At 51.3% G+C, this 15577-nt stretch overlaps 1 protein-coding gene across 7 annotated transcripts in view; it reads right to left on the bottom strand.

The window, feature by feature from the left end:
• The window catches only part of LOC127584418 (fibroblast growth factor receptor 1-like), a 164974-nt gene that overhangs the window by 29295 nt on the left and 120102 nt on the right, over window positions 1–15577 (bottom strand). For 5 of the 7 annotated variants that reach the window (XM_052041214.1, XM_052041211.1, XM_052041212.1 and 2 more), the window contains 3 exons: window positions 12463–12586; window positions 5512–5702; window positions 2749–2899 (listed from right to left, as the gene is read on the bottom strand). In XM_052041214.1, coding sequence (XP_051897174.1) covers window positions 2749–2899; window positions 5512–5702; window positions 12463–12586 — 466 coding nt within the window. Of the gene's footprint in view, window positions 1–316; window positions 462–2748; window positions 2900–5511; window positions 5703–12462; window positions 12587–15577 lie in introns of all 7 variants that reach the window. The other 2 variants (XM_052041216.1, XM_052041217.1) reach the window with 1 other exon arrangement.

Genomic DNA, 15577 nt, shown 5'->3' with positions numbered 1-15577 from the left:
CAAATGACGACCTGGAAACGTCACCAGTCCTTTAAATCTCCAGATATAAACCAAGGTAATGCACAGGGGACTGGTGTCCTGCAGGGTAAATAGCAACACACACTGGGCCAATTGTGGGAGCAGGCAGTTTGTAAAGGAACAGACACATTGTGCTGGCATTCTACCAGGGAACGGAGGTCACAGACCGGATGGTAAAATGATTAATTTTTGGGAAAGGTTGTAATTTTTCCTCATTGATCCGCTCCCGCTTTAGAAGCAGTGGATAACACGGGCTTTTGCTCGAAGTGTTAATCGTAGAGAAAAGAGCAGTATGTACCTTGAAGAACTGTCAACCATGCAGAGTGATGGGAAATCCCAATAGAATTACCCGCCAAGCACGTATACTGCCCTGCATCCTCAAAAGTAACATTCCGTAAATAGAGAGCCTCCATTTCTTTATCCGTTGTATTAACACCAGCCGTCTAGAAGAGAGAATGGAAGCAAACAGGACAAGCAGACGAGATGAGAACTGTGGAGAGACGCAGCTGGAGAAACCATTTTATTAGTCTCACTGGCCCACACCTAGTGAGGTCCATGGACTTCATGTTAAAGCGACACCTGGTTCACAGGTGACCTTCCAGGACTGCAGGAGTCCACACCTGGCCTAGGAAGCAAAAAAGGTCTTCAGTTACGTGTTAAACCCGCCACCATTTTGTTTGACCACACCCATCTCCACATGCGAGCGATGGGCCTCATGGAGAAAATGGACCCACAATGCACAGAACGAGTCAGCGAGTGAGAAGGAAAGGCAGCAAGGATCGGAGAGAGGAAACTACAGGTTGTGGGGGCTTATAGCACACAGAGCATAGAAGGAAAAGGGGAGGAAAACACTGGGGTTGAGCAGCTCGCTGATAAATGGGGTGGATGAAATCTGCCCAGGATTAGCTCCTGACACTTTGGGAATTTTGGGATGCAACCTCGTTCCTTCCTTGGGAGTGCTCCCTCGGAAATAGTGCCACATGGGCTGGCCAGTATTGTGACCTCTCTACACCCAGTGTTGACCCAGCCCCACAGTGAAGCAGGCCCAGGAGGGAAAATACATCGTGGGTCTCTGGGTCCAGCAATTCCCCCACCCCCACCACACCAATCATGGAGGCGCAGTTAACCTCCAAAGTCCCTTGCACTTTATTTGGTTTTGGGAGGTGCCAGTTTGTGGGTGGGTGGGTGGGGGGTGGGGGAGAGGGTAGGGAGGGGTGGGGAGAAGAATTTGGAATTCCGAGAGCCCTCTTAACTTAGAGGATGAGGAATAAGCACCAGAGTAGGACATACAGCCTGTTCCGCTAACCAATAAGATCATGGCTAATCTTCTACCTCAAGGTCCTTCTCCCTTCTAATCCTCATTTCCCCTCAAGGCACACAATGTCCAACAATCTCATTGCTGATCCTTGAGGACTGAGCTTCCACATCCCTCTAGAGGAGGGAATTCCACCCCGCTGAGTGAAGAACATGCAGAGGTCTCGGGCCACCAGCTCTTGAATCCTTCTCAGCTCTGCAGCCCAAGGAATCAGCCTCCCGACGTCAAGCCCACCGATCCTTCTGCATCTCCTCTCTCATCATCTGTTCTGTATTTGACGCTGGGCTTTAAGGGTGTGTGGGGCTCTCTGTGTGGTCCAAGCTGCCAGTGCCAGGCAGTGGCTCTACTTTCTGTGTCCTTGTGGCACCCCAGGTTAAGTAATGCTGTAATTAATGTTGGGTGTTTGGCCAATTCAGCTGCCCTGGCAGCTTGACCAGTTGATCAAAAACACAAGCAGCACACTGACTGGGGCACACTGGGCCAATAGAAAGAGTAGAAAGTTCTAGTGTGATGTTACAGCCATGTAATGGTGACTGTCTTAGACATTATGGAGGTGATGTCTGCGTGACAAGCCATCCATTACAGTCACAGCGTCAAACAGCACGGAAACAGGCCCTTCGGCCCACCGAGTCCATGCCGACCCATTTACACGCTCCCATTTTATTCTCCCCACACTCGCCCCAGATTCTACCCCTCACGTACACACTCGGGAAATTTACAGTTGCCCATTAAACTACCAACCTGCATTGTCCTTGAGATGTCGGAGGAAACCGGAGCACCCGGGGGAAACCCACGTGGTCACAGGGAGAACGTGTAAGCGCCAGAGGTCAGGATGGCTGGAAATGTGAGGCTGTGCCCCTGCACTCCTGGGTTTGGTATAGCTATCATCCTAAAGGCTTTATATTTGGTTGGAATACTTTGGTTGAACACAGCGGGTAGGAGCTGGGCCTCTGTCACCTGCAGTGGCTTCCAACCTTATGGAGAGAGAGGCACGGGCTCCATCCATTGGCTAGGTTTGCCCTCGACCTCCACTTGCTCTACCCCAGCAGATGGCAGGCGCAATCAGTCCTGTCCTGGCCGCAAACGCACCCCCCCACCCCCCCCAACTGTGGCTCCCCTGGTTCAAAAGGCTTTAGCTTCTTACGGAGCGGATCCAGGAACCACTGGGACCCAGAGGGAGGAGAGAAAGGCAAGACAGAGAGCGAAAGCAGAAGTCAGCGGGATACCGACCGTCCTTTGGAATTGTGGTCATTTTTCCATGATCATCATTGGGTTGGCACATAAACAGCAGAAAAAGGGGAAAGAACAAAGGCTTATACCACCATTACAGAATGGAACAGTTCACCCACTCTTCCAAGACCAGTTAACCCTTCCTAGCCCCTTTCTGTGAGCTGTTTTCTGGCTTAGGGGTTTACCTTCCAAGTTTGGGCTGGTTACTGTGAGCCACGCTGACTGATTGGCCTCACCAATATAATTGGAAACTTTACAAATATACTCTCCGCTGTCAGCTTCAGTCACATTGAACAGCGTCAGTAGTTCCGCATCCGAACTATTAATCCCCGAATGCTAGAACAAATCAATGAGAGAACGTTGATTGGACCTGCGAACAAGACACTTCAATGAAACACATCCCTGGGCTGCCCTCCGCTGACTGGTCACCAGAGGGTGGTGGAAGCTCTCTTTGCCTGTTTGGTGGGGCGGAGGGTGGTGAGTGGGGAGGAAGGAGGGACTCTTTGTAGGGGTGAGGTGTGGGGTGAATTAGTCAATGTTGGACTGGGACAAATGATGTCAAACCTGCTCCTGGGAGAGAGTCTTCCCTTTGTGATGGCACTCCCACCCTACATGGTTGGCACTTAAATTGCCCACTGAGGTGACCCAGCAAGCCACCCAGTGCTTGAGTGGTCATCGCTCGAGGTATCTGCCCAACTCCATCACCACTTCAGGGCATCAGGGATGGGGAGAAATATGTCTTCATCAAGGATGCCCTTATGTAGCACTGACCAGGCAGAGTCAGGACTTCCTGCTCATCTCTCAGTTGAGCAGCATTCAAGAGCCAACCATCTCATTGTAACGCAGACACTATTTCTCCCTCCACTGCCTGACCAGCCAAGTGTTTCCAGCATTTGCAGAATACCTTGGGCCACACACAGCCCAGGCTGTGTAAGGATGGCAGGTTTCCTTTCCTAAAGGAGATCAGTGAAACAGATAACCTAGTATCTTCATGGAGGCCACTGGATTTTAATTACGGACTTATTTAGTTATCTGGATTTAGGTTATCTGTCTCCAGTGATGGGATTTGAATTTGCTGGTCCAGAGCTCCAGTGGCTGGTGCAGTAACCTAATCAGCTGGCTATCGTGCCTGCTATTAGATATTCTGAGATCTTTTAATAAAAGGTTGTTGTTAGGTTACCAGATTTGGGGTCAACCAGTCAAACAACATGGGGGGAGCTTGTGTCTGTGTGGACAAATCCCCCACTGTGCCTGAGACGTAGGCCAACGTCAGCACGGAGTCCAGACTGACTGACGCAAACCCTGACGGTGAAACTGACTGTCCCCGTCTAGTGAGATCAACTGATGAATAAAGGATCAACACTTCCAACATTAGTAGGGGGTGGTCCAAGTAACTAGTGGAAGGATTAGAGGGGAGACGAGGACATATTTCTTCACCCAGAGAGTGGTGGGGCTCCAGGACTCAGTGCCTGAAGGGAGGGTGGGGGGGCTTGTGGGGGCATCAACCTTCCCACGGGTTTGGGTGTGTACTTAAAGAACTCTGACCTGCAGGGCCACGGACCCAGTACTGGATGGGTGGGTTAGGCAAGGGGAGTTCCTTCACAGCCAGCACAGACAGGATGGGCCAAATGCCCTCCCTCGGCGCTGTACGTTTCTCTGTGGTCACATCTCGGTGTGGCAGAGCCCACGCTTTGGGGAGATGGCATTCACACAGCCCCAGCACCAGGCTGCAGGCAATCAGAACTTGCACCAGCTCGTCTCCTTGCTGATGCCGTGTGACCCAGCGGCCACAGTCCTGCCCAGCTCGCTGACCGTCACAGGGACATCCCAGGCTGCGAGGACTCGGCTGTCTCTCTCTCTCTCCCCCACTGTGTCCCCGGGAAGACCGACCACTTGAGGTGAACTGACGGGTGAGCAATCTCACTGACACCCGAAGGATTTGGCTGAATGATCCTGACTGTTGGGCGCAATCAAAACAGAGGCTCTTGAGGTTGAAAGACCTGATAGCCTTCTGTGTAGCTTTAACAAAATGGGAACAGTGAATGCTGCAAGTACTCAGTGGGTCAACAAAGAACAAAGAACAGCACAGCAGGGGAACAGGACCGTCGGTCAGACAGAAGTGGAGTTAACCTTCAGGCCAACGACCATTCTGATGAAAGATCATTGACGTGCAATGTTCTCTCTCCACAGATGCTGCCTGACCTGCTGAACACTTCCAGTGGTCTTGGATTTTATTTTGGATTTCCAGCACCTGCAGCATTTTGCTTTTGGCTGTCTACTTGGCGAGGAGCTTGTAGCCACCCACCGGGTGTTAACTCCAGCACCATCATCTCGCACTGCCGGTCTCTTGTTGGATAACGTCGGCGCAGAGACCCTTGGCTTGCGTCTCCAAGGAATCGCTGGTGCTTCCGGGACAGGGGGAAGAGAGGGCGTGATATCGGGGATGAAGGGATGTCCAGTGCTGTGGTGAGTCGAGGGGGAGGGTCCCAGCTGATGCCGGGTGGTCCAAGAAAGTCTCACCCAATGCTCGCCACTCTTTGAATACTATCCTGGGCTCTCAGCAGGAAGGGGCAAAGATGGTCCCTTGAAGGTACCAACACCCCAAAGGGGAATGAAACCAGGGCCTGCATGAGTTGTTTCCAACACTCCCTTGACACTGAGGGGAGAGAAGGGGCGCTTTAACTCCCCCCTGCATTACAGGGATAACGCCAAGGCTGGTAGATTGGAGAAGGCAGCACCGCAATGGTCCTCCTGCAGCTTTCCAGACAACAGGGTTTGGAGGAGCAGATGAAAAACCCCTGGGCAGCCTGTCCACTAGAGTCACATAGGATGGAGACAGGCCATTCAACCCATCACTTCCGTGCCGGACAGTGGGCACCCATCTGTGTTAACCATGTCCTCCTGTAGCCCCACCGCGCCCACACCAAGGATGGCAGCCAAGGACGTACCTTGAGCACCTGGACATAGGGGGAGCCGTCGGGGCCCATCTTGCTGCCGTTCACCTTCACGTGCTTCAGCCACTGGATGTGGGGCTGGGGGTCGCTGTAGACTTTGCAGACGAATTCCACGTCACTGCCCACCGTCACCGTCTTGTTGGCGGGGAGGCCGGCCTGCAGGATCGGCCGGTGAGGCGAGCGCTCTGAGGGGGAGAGAGAGAGGGAGAGGACATGGGCTGAGGGACAGGGCGGCTCGATAACCTGCTCCGACGCCGGACAAGGTGGCGCCCACTGGGCCACACGGACCAACGTTAGCGCGACACCCCCTCACCGGCAGCGAGCACCGTCCACACTGCACCTGCCATCAGGACAAGGTTCGCTGCTCACCGGCAGCTGAGGGGGAAGGGGATCAGGGGGTGAAGGGGGAGGGGTAAAGGGGTGGGGGAAGGGAAGGGGAGAGGAAGGATGGGGAGGGTGGAGAGAGGGAGGGGAAGAGGGGGAGAGAGGATGAAGGGGGGAGGAGGAGAGAAGTGCAGCAGTGGAGGAGAGGGAGAAGGGTTGGAGGGAGGGGAGAAGAGGGATAAGGGAGGTGAAAGGAGATAGAAGAGGAGGAGGAGCAAGGCAGATGGAGGGAGGGGGAGGAAGAGGGCGGGGAGAAGTGGGGGACAGCAGGAGATGCAGAGAGACAGATACAAGGAGGAATGAAGCAAACCTGAGCTACAGGAGAGACAGACTGACAGACAGAACTGGCTCACAGATGGAACCAACACACAGGAACAGACCGGAGGACACGTGCCGGACAACGACGTGGCCTCTCCGATCGAGCCAACCCAACTGCCTCCACAGGACTTGGTTCTTCAGCCTAAAGCTCTGGGAGTTATACTCGGGCGGTGGGAGATACACATCGCCAAGTGTCCTCACAATGCAACTGGTGAACGCTCACGCCAGCAAGTAGTAACTTGATGTGAACGGGGAGTCTTGGAGGCAGTTCCTACATTCTGCTGCCCCCACAGGTAGAAGCTGCGATATGAGCCTCCAGCGGCCAGTATCACTGAGCTATTCCTGGGCTGAGCTATGAAAATGTTCCCAACATCCGCCTTCAATTAGACTGTGGACTTTCTGAAGTGCTTCAACCCCTGTTCTTCCCTTTCCTATTAGCCCTGAACAGCTTCCTGTTCCTGCAGCTCTGAGAGTTTGAACACAGCCTCCAGACTTCTGAGCAGGTAACTGAGGACTTTCTCCTTTGCTCCAAAAGGTTTGGGGCAAAAATACAGAGAGGGGTTAACGATTGCTCCCTGCCCAAAAAAGAAGGCACAGGACCACTGTGCAGAATACCCCATCTCGGGAACTCTCCCTCTCTCGCTGAAACAGTGTCAAGTGCATCCAATACCATCTCCACATTTCATCTGTGTTCCTGCCGAGGCCCCGAGTGTTCGGAGTGTGAGGCCCAGCTTCCGGGATCTCGGAAGTTGAAAGCTGCTCTGCATCTGGGCCGAAGGAGCCGTTAATCCATTGTTACTCCCCACGTGGGTGGGTGAGCTCCTGGATGAGGAGCGTTTGTGTTCCTGCTGTGCCTTGGTGCCTCAGAACGCAGCCGCACCAATATACACACTTGTGCCGTGTCCATGCCTGCTCATCACAGCCTCTTGCAGATGTACAAGTGTATGCACAGGCCCACACATGCATACACTTACCCATGTGTGCGCGCACCCACCCCACACCTGCATGTTCACAGATACACATGCATGCATACGTGCAAACTCACAGGTGCATACACACATGGAGACTCATACACACAAGCACACTTATAGACACATGTATGAATATCACACCTGCATGCACTCATGCACACAATCATGTGACTGCACACGGTGTGGTTTCCAGGGAGGTACTGAGGGTTTGGGCCAGAATGCAGGAGAAACGTACACTGGGCCCTGAAACAACCAGAGTGCAGCTGATCAGCTACCCTGGGGCGGCTTGCGGTGCAGGGAGCCAAGTGGAGCTACTACCGTCAAATCCAGCTCTGCTGCCCCCGTCTGTGGGAGCACTGGGACTTGAGCCTTGCTAGCTCTCGCTCAGCAGCTGACAGCATGAATTGGTGTCGCTGGTTACTTGCTCTCACAGCGCTGGCTGCCTCCACTCCTTCCTTCTCCCAAGGGTGCTGCACTGTCCACCCTCACCCAGAGGTTCCAGCCCAGTGCTCCTCCCTGCCAAAGCCAGAACAGACCGACAGGGACCCCAGCAAGGCAAGGATAGAACGTAGCACCCTTACACAAACCCCAGCACACTGAAGCATGCAGATCATACTGGCACAGGGTGAACAGCTAGAAGGACAATGGCAGCAAAAGCATGGGGGACACCATCAGTTGGAAGTCGCCCTTCAAGCCAAACACCATCCTGACTTGGAATTATATCGCTATTCCTTCACTGTTGCTGGGTCAAAATCCTGGAACTCCTCCCTAACAGCACTGTGGGTGTATCCACACCCCACGGACTGCAGCGGTTCAAGAAGGCAGCTCACCACCGCCTTCTCAAGGCAACTAGGGATGGGCAATCAAATGCTGGCTCAGCCTGTGAAGACCACACTCCTGGAATGAATTAAAAAAACACAAGGCAGAGATTCCAGCAAGGAGAGGAGCCCACCCCTAGTGACTTAGCCCTTCCCCCTGGGATACCAACAACCTCGTCAGAGAGTCATACAGCCCTTTGCCCCAACTGGTCCATGCCGACCAAGATGCCCATCTAGCCTCATTTGCCCACGTTTGGCCCATATCTCTCTAAACGTTTCTTATCCATGAACCTCTCGAAGTACTGTATCTTTTTAAATGTTGTTAATGTTCCTGCCTCAACCACTTCCTCTGGCAGCTCATTCCACATCCCACCACTCTCTGGATGAAAACGTTGCCCCTCAGGTTCCCATTAAATCACTCCCCACTTCTACATTTGTTTAGGAGCTCAGTGTGTTTGTTGCTTGAATGCTATCGAGCAAAGACCCATTGACAGAGGAACCATGTGAGGAACACCTTAAATCAGCGAGAGAGGTGGAGAGGCTGGGGAGGGAGTTCCAGAGCTCGGGAGACCAGGCCCAACATGTGGAGTGTTCAAATCAGGGATGAAGAGTCAACGGTGGAGGGGCTCAGAGGTCGGGGGGGTGAAAGGCTCATGGGGAAGGGGTGGAATACAGGGTGGGACGAGGTTTGCCGAGCTGGTGAGGAGTCGGGATCGTGATGGGATTGAAGACAAGGCTGGAAATGCTGGAACTTCGAGGCTTTGTCATGGGTGAGCTTGTGTGGGTCTGTGAGTGAGTGAGGGGAATGGGGGAACCAGTGTGGTTGGGTCTGCGAGTGAGGGGACAGGATACCTGAACGAGGGGTGGGCACGGGTCAGCTGGTGTCAGAGGGTGAACGAGGGGTGGGCGGGAAGTCCACAGCTTCAGTCACAGGGCAGGCACAGAGTCTTTGATCGTTTTTCTGAAGCCGCTATAAGCACGGCCAGTGTTCAATGGCCTTGGACTAAGCGACTTGTTGGGCTGCAGTCACCTTTGGTCCAGGTGGAGTAAAGACCACAGGTTCCCTCCCCGTGGGGCATTCGTCAACCAGACAGGTTCTACGATAACCCGGTCAAGGTCTGTGGTCACCATTACTAAGACTATTGTTTACCCAAATTCTAGATTAAGATATCTTTATTAGTCACATGTACATCAAAACACACAGTGAAATGCATCTTTTGCGTAGAGTGTTCTGGGGGCAGCCCACAAGTGTCGCCACGCTTCTGGCGCCAACATAGCATGCCCACAACTTCCTAACCCGTACGTCTTTGCAATGTGGGAGGAAACCGGAGCACCCGGAGGAAACCCAGGCAGACACGGGGAGAACGTACAAACTCCTTACGGACAGCGGCCGGAATTGAACCGGCGTCGCTGGCGCTGTAATAGCGTTACGTTAACTGCTACACTACTGTACCTGCCCTCTGAATTCCACATCTGCTGTGGTGGGATTTGAATCCAGGTCTCTGGATTGTTGGTCCAGACCAGCAACCTGTCCACTGGCCACTGTCGGCTCCTGGGCTACTGAGAGGCTCCTTACCTTGCAAATGGGGGTGGGGATGGTGGAGAACCAGTCAAAGGGTGGGTGCTACAGGAATCCCGTGCTGCTTCCAATGGTTCCCCGGCCATGATTCATCCTTCCCAGTAGCTGCCACTGACTGGAAGCCCTCGTCAACTCCCGTGGTGAATACAAACTGTCACGTCAAGTTACTGACAGAGTCACCATCTCTGGATAGGCCTGGCTTACACTTCTTATCCCTATCCCAGAACAGTCCACGCTGTGTAGTGGCTAGTTACAGCAGGGCAAATAACACGGCTCTCGGTAAATCTTGTAAACACAAGAAACTTGCAGGCATCAGCTTGGGGATTTATAGCCGCTGTTTCCGTGTGTGTTGTTATGGGACAGGCTCACGAAGATATGAATCACTGCGTGCCCTCACCCGGGGCTGTGAGTAAACATGAGTGCAAGAAGGCAAATGTCGAGGTAGGTACGAGAGAGGGGGGAGAGACACATAGAGACAGGAAAGGGGGAGGGAGAGAGGGAGAAGGGGAGGGAAGGGGTGAGGGGGAGGGAAGGGGAAAAGGGGTCGGCAGAAGAGAGAGAAAGATAAAGAAATATTTGAATCTCCAGATCTCTGAACAATTTTAAACTCCTGAGTGATCGGGGCTCGAGACAGATCCGTCCTCCCCTGCTCTGTCATTACCTTGGTGCTTAGTGGGGAATGAAATGCTTGTTGAAGTGTAGTCACAATTCGAGTGTAGAAACAATGTGCACACAGCAGAATCCCAGTAACAGCAAAGTGGCGAAGGCCAGGTAATCCCTATCGTGGGGGGTATGTATTGTCCAAGATACTGGGAATACAGTCCAGGACTTCTTCAAAAATGATTTCTATGTTCTCCCAAGAGTAGACAAGGTCCAGGGTTAACGACCCTCCTGAAAAATGGTACCTCTGACTGTGTGGTACTCTCTCTGTTATGCTCTGGAACCTTTGTGCTTGAGTCTCTGGAGTGGACTTGAACAGACAGCCTTCTGATCAGTGGCAACTGAGCACTGGCAGACAACAAGTGCAGCAAAGTGGGGGCATTTAGCTGTTAGCACAGAGGAACAGAAGGCTGGGGTGGAGAAGGGGAGGAAACTTCCTGTCTGTTTAAGATAAGCAGGAGCAGAAGCAAACTCCAAGCAGTAAGAGTCCATTTGAACACAAACCCAGCCAAACATTAACACAAAAGCTTCCTTTCCTGATGCAAGCAGACAAGTGACCCATCGACAGAAAATAAACATCACTGCTGATTCATGGAGAGAGAATAGTCAAAGGTCAAACCAAGCAAACACAGGCACAGTAATTTAACAAAAAGCTTGTCATTGCTGCCCCTGATCAGCATTAGCAGATAGGCTTTGCCCCAACTGGCAAAGAGTTCTTGAATTCTTTGCCTTAGTAATGCAATAAAATTCAAGTCAGTTTTAAATGGCTCATGTGCTCTGCTGGTGTCTGTGTTGTGTGTGTGTGTGTGTGTGTGTGTGTGTGTGTGTGTGTGTGTGTGTGTGTGTGTGTGTGTGTGTGTGTCTGTGTGTGTGTCTGTGTGTGTGTCTGTGTGTGTGTCTGTGTGTGTGTCTGTGTGTGTGTGTCTGTGTGTGTGTGTCTGTGTGTGTGTGTCTGTGTGTGTGTGTCTGTGTGTGTGTGTCTGTGTGTGTTTCACTCAAAGCCTCCAAACGCCTGGAGGTTTAAACAACTGGCCAGTTCCGATCGAGTCATGGAATGGTACGTGGCTACAACTGCACACTTCCGTGTCCCAGTTCCCCTCTGCCTCTCTCCCACTTACGGATGGATTACTGGCTTCCAGGTGCAAAGCAGAAAACGCCTTCTATTAAAGGAGAGTCTTCCCTTTACTCAGTTTTAACCCAAAGATGGAGTTGCCACGTTCCGTTGCCTCATTACACTGAAGACCAGCTCAAAGCCAGAGCATCGTTTCCCCTCTTCCCCACAGCCCTGCACCTGCCCTTTACTAGTTCTCTACTCATCTCCCCTCTGATCCTTTAGCCAGTGTCACACTGCAGGGCACAGTGACACAGTAACCCTACCCACAGCTTCAATCTTTTTGCCTTCCTATTAAGCTAATCAAAATTACAATTCCTTGTGTAAAACGACTGCTGGATTTTACTGACCGTCTTTCCCATTGTTATGCACATCATTACACACCACCCCAGCGTCACGCACACGATTACACACCACCCCAGCGTCACGCACATCATTACACACCACCTCACCATTACACACATCACTACACACCACCTCAGCATTACGCACATTACACTCGTGTTACACTACCCCAGCATTACACACCACCCCAGCATTACACAGTGTTACACACCACCCCAGCGTTACACACATTTTTATACATCTTCTCACTGCTACACACTATCATTATTACACAGCACTCCATTGTTACACACACAATTACACCCCACCCCACCCAACTGTTACACACCAGCCTACCGTTACAGTCCTGGGTTCTGGCTGTATAATTCACCGTAGTCTAACACAGGACTCTGGGAACTGCTGTGCTGACTCCAATAATCCTAGGGCCTCAGGATGGAGCAGGACTGCTCTGGCCAACTGTGGGCGGCTGAGGATGGGGGGAGTCAGAACTGGGCCATTCAGTACCTCCTGATCCAGGAACAGAACAGCACCAGATGATGCAGGACAGGCAAAACGGGGCAAGCGTGATGCGGCCAGAGTCCTTAACACAGCGTTGTTGCACTCATACATGGCACATTCTGCACCCACTTGAAAGCAAAACAATGCACCTGGACCAAAGAGGTGGCAGCCGACAAGCCAGACATTTAGTGACCGGTAAGGCCAATCACATTGATCAACCACAACATTTATTCTGTTAAAATGAATGCCCTGGTTTCCTACCGACAACATCCAGCTGGTACGTGTGGTTGATGCTGCCGTATTGATTGACCACCACGCAAGTATAATTGGCCTTGTCTGAAGGTACAACTCCCTCCATGATGAGACTCCAGTGTTGCCATCGGACCTACGAGAGAAGCGGAGGACGTGAATACCAAAGGCAGCCAGGTTAAACCAACTGGAGAACAACTCACCCAGATGGAGCCAACAGACCTGACCCAGCCCAGCCTGGCCGAGCCCCTGCTCCTTTGCTCGAGAGTGGTCTAGGGCCAGCTCGGGGTAGTATATACTGCACTCTTATTGAAAGGAACAGGGCCTACACCTACGTTTCACAATCAAATGGAACGAGAAGCCATTCAGATGCTCGAACCCACTGCCTGGCGACTACAACTGACCTGTGACTCAGATCCTCCTCGGTCCTAATGATAATCTGCCATCATTGAGCTGGACCAGGAGTCACAGGCAGGGGGTAAACCATTCAAGATATCTTTATGAGTCACACGTACATTGAAACACACAGTGAAATGCATCTTTTGCGTAGAGCGTTCTGGGGGCAGCCCACAAGTGTCGCTACACTTCTGGCGCCAACATAGCATGCCCACAACTTCCTAACCTGTACATCTTTTGGAACAAGGGAGGAAACCGGAGCACCCGGAGGAAACCCATGCAGACATGGGGAGAACGTACAAACTCCTTACAGAGAGCAGCCGGAATTGAACCCAGGTCACTGGTGCTGTAACAGTGTTACGCTAACCGCTACACTACCGTGCCTACCCCCCAGGATGAGGAGAAATATTTTCTGCCAGGGAATGATGAATCTGTGGAATTCTGTACCACACAGAAAGCAGTTGAAGTTAGATCATTAAACATATTCATTAAAGGTTATAGAAGTGTATAAAAACCATGAGGGGCATAGATCGGGTGAATGCACACAGTCTTTTTCCCAGGGAAACAGAATCAAAAAAATAGGGGGCATTGGTTTAAGGTGAGAGGGGGAAAAATTTAAAAGGGACCCAAGGACACGTGCAAGATTCTGAAACTTTGCGCATCAGTCTGGATTATTAATAGGGAGGATAAAACAAATAAAGAATTTCTGAGAAATGTCTTGCACTTCACATTTACATTGTGTAATCAAATCAGTGCCAGGATTGCTCGTGGTTCATTGCTCATGCATTTTCATGTAGCAAGTGCCACCTCCGTGAATTCAGAACATATAGCATAGCCTGGGCCAGGGAAACAAAACTTACCAATAGTTACCCATTTTCAGAGATGAGAAAAAATGTGCTAAGTCTCATGGTTGTTTCTCAAGCACTTGGAGTACTGTGCCCAGTTTTGGTCGCCTCATTATAAGAAGGACGAGGAAGTGTTGGAAAGGGTGCAGAGGAGATTTACCAGGATGCTGCCTGGATTAGAGAGTATGGATTATGAGGAGAGACTATAGGTGCTAGGGCTTTACTCATTGGAGAAGAGGAGGATGAAGGGAGACATGATAGAGGTATATGAGATATTAAGAGGAATAGATAGAGTAGACAGCCAGCGCCTCTTTCCCGGGGCACCAATGCTCAATACAAGAGGGCATGGCTTTAAGGTAATGGGGGGAAGTTCAAGGGAGATGTCAGAGGGAGGTTTTTCACCCAGAGAGTGGTTGGTGCATGGAATGCGCTGCCTGGTGTAGTGATGGAGGCAGATACGTTGGTCAAGTTCAAGAGATTGTTAGATAAGCACATGGAGGAATTTAAAATAGGGGGATATGTGGGAGGAAGAGGTTAGATAGTCTTAGGTGTGGTTTAAAGGTCGGCACAACATGGTGGGCCAAAGGGCCTGTATTGTGCTATACTGTTCTATGGTTCTATGGAGGGGCAACTTCTGCACGCAGAGGGTGATCCGTGTATGGAACGAGCTGCCAGTGGTTGAGGCAGGTACAATAACAATAAAATAAATTTGGATAGGTACGTGGAGAGGAAAGGTTCAGAGGAATGTGGACCAAATGGGGCTAGCTTAGATGGGCATCGTGGTTGGCATTGATGAGTTGGGCTGAAGGGCCTGTTTCCGTGCTTTCTTTTAGTTCATGACTCTATGGCTAAGAAGTTAGATATTGTTCTTAGGTCTGGAGGGATCAAACGATACGGGAGAAATCTGGAACAGGGGACTGAATTTGGACGATCAGCAGTGATGATGTTGAATGACAGAACAGGCTGAAGGGCTGAACAGCCTACTTCTGCTCATATTTTCTAAAGAGGTGACGCCCCCAGCCCCCACCCTATGGCAGTTCAGGTAACGGAAACATGGCCTTATGGAATTCACAAATCACTATAAAAAATCTGGGATATGGAATAAAAATTCACTCTTACGGAAGTTGTGTGGAAAAAAAAAGTAAATAAATAAAAAATTATTTTCTTTCAACTTGCATTACTTGACATTATGCAGATGACATGGCTTTGTATCATGGAAAATCTGATACAGACCGTTGTCTAGGAATGCACCCCCCCACCCCATGTTGTGGGGGGGGGCGGGGGTGGTGTGGGAGGGAATGTCGCCTGTATTTCTATGAGCTACAGCAAGATAACATCAAGGTGAAGGTGAATAACTTGCCCTCATTATCAGTGGCTGGAACCCTGCAGAGCTTAGCCCTGGGGCCAGTGCTACCCGCAGCATGCATGATCTAGGCTTTAACCCGGGGACGTGGCCGATAAGGCTGCAGGAAGACAACTAAAAGACCAGTGAAATGGGCAGTAAAATAGCAACCGGAATTAGTTTTGGAGAAGTGGGAGGGGAATGGTAGAAGATTGGTAGGTTGGGAGAAACTTGGTGAGAAATGGTAGAAAAATGAGGAGTGTAGAGGGATCTAGGAGAGCCCCTCACAGATCTCCGAAGGCAGCAGGAGAGGCAGATAAAGTGGAGAAGGTGGCGCATGGGATACCTTACCTTTATTGGTCTTGGATGAAAAAACAAGAGCAAAAGGCCACACTAGAACTGTAGGAAACACCAGTGAGGTCATGTCTGCAGTGCTGTCAACAGTCCTGGTCACCTCGCCATGGGACAGGTGTGAGGGCAGCACCCAGGGTGCAGTGGGATTTACAAGGACGCCGTGAAGGCGGGAGAATTATAATTGTGAGGA

Source organism: Pristis pectinata, chromosome 29 (genome assembly GCF_009764475.1).
Source record: "Pristis pectinata isolate sPriPec2 chromosome 29, sPriPec2.1.pri, whole genome shotgun sequence".
NCBI lineage: Eukaryota > Metazoa > Chordata > Chondrichthyes > Rhinopristiformes > Pristidae > Pristis > Pristis pectinata.
Note: the sequence above shows the minus strand (reverse complement) of the source record. Positions and strands in the feature narration are given on the sequence as shown.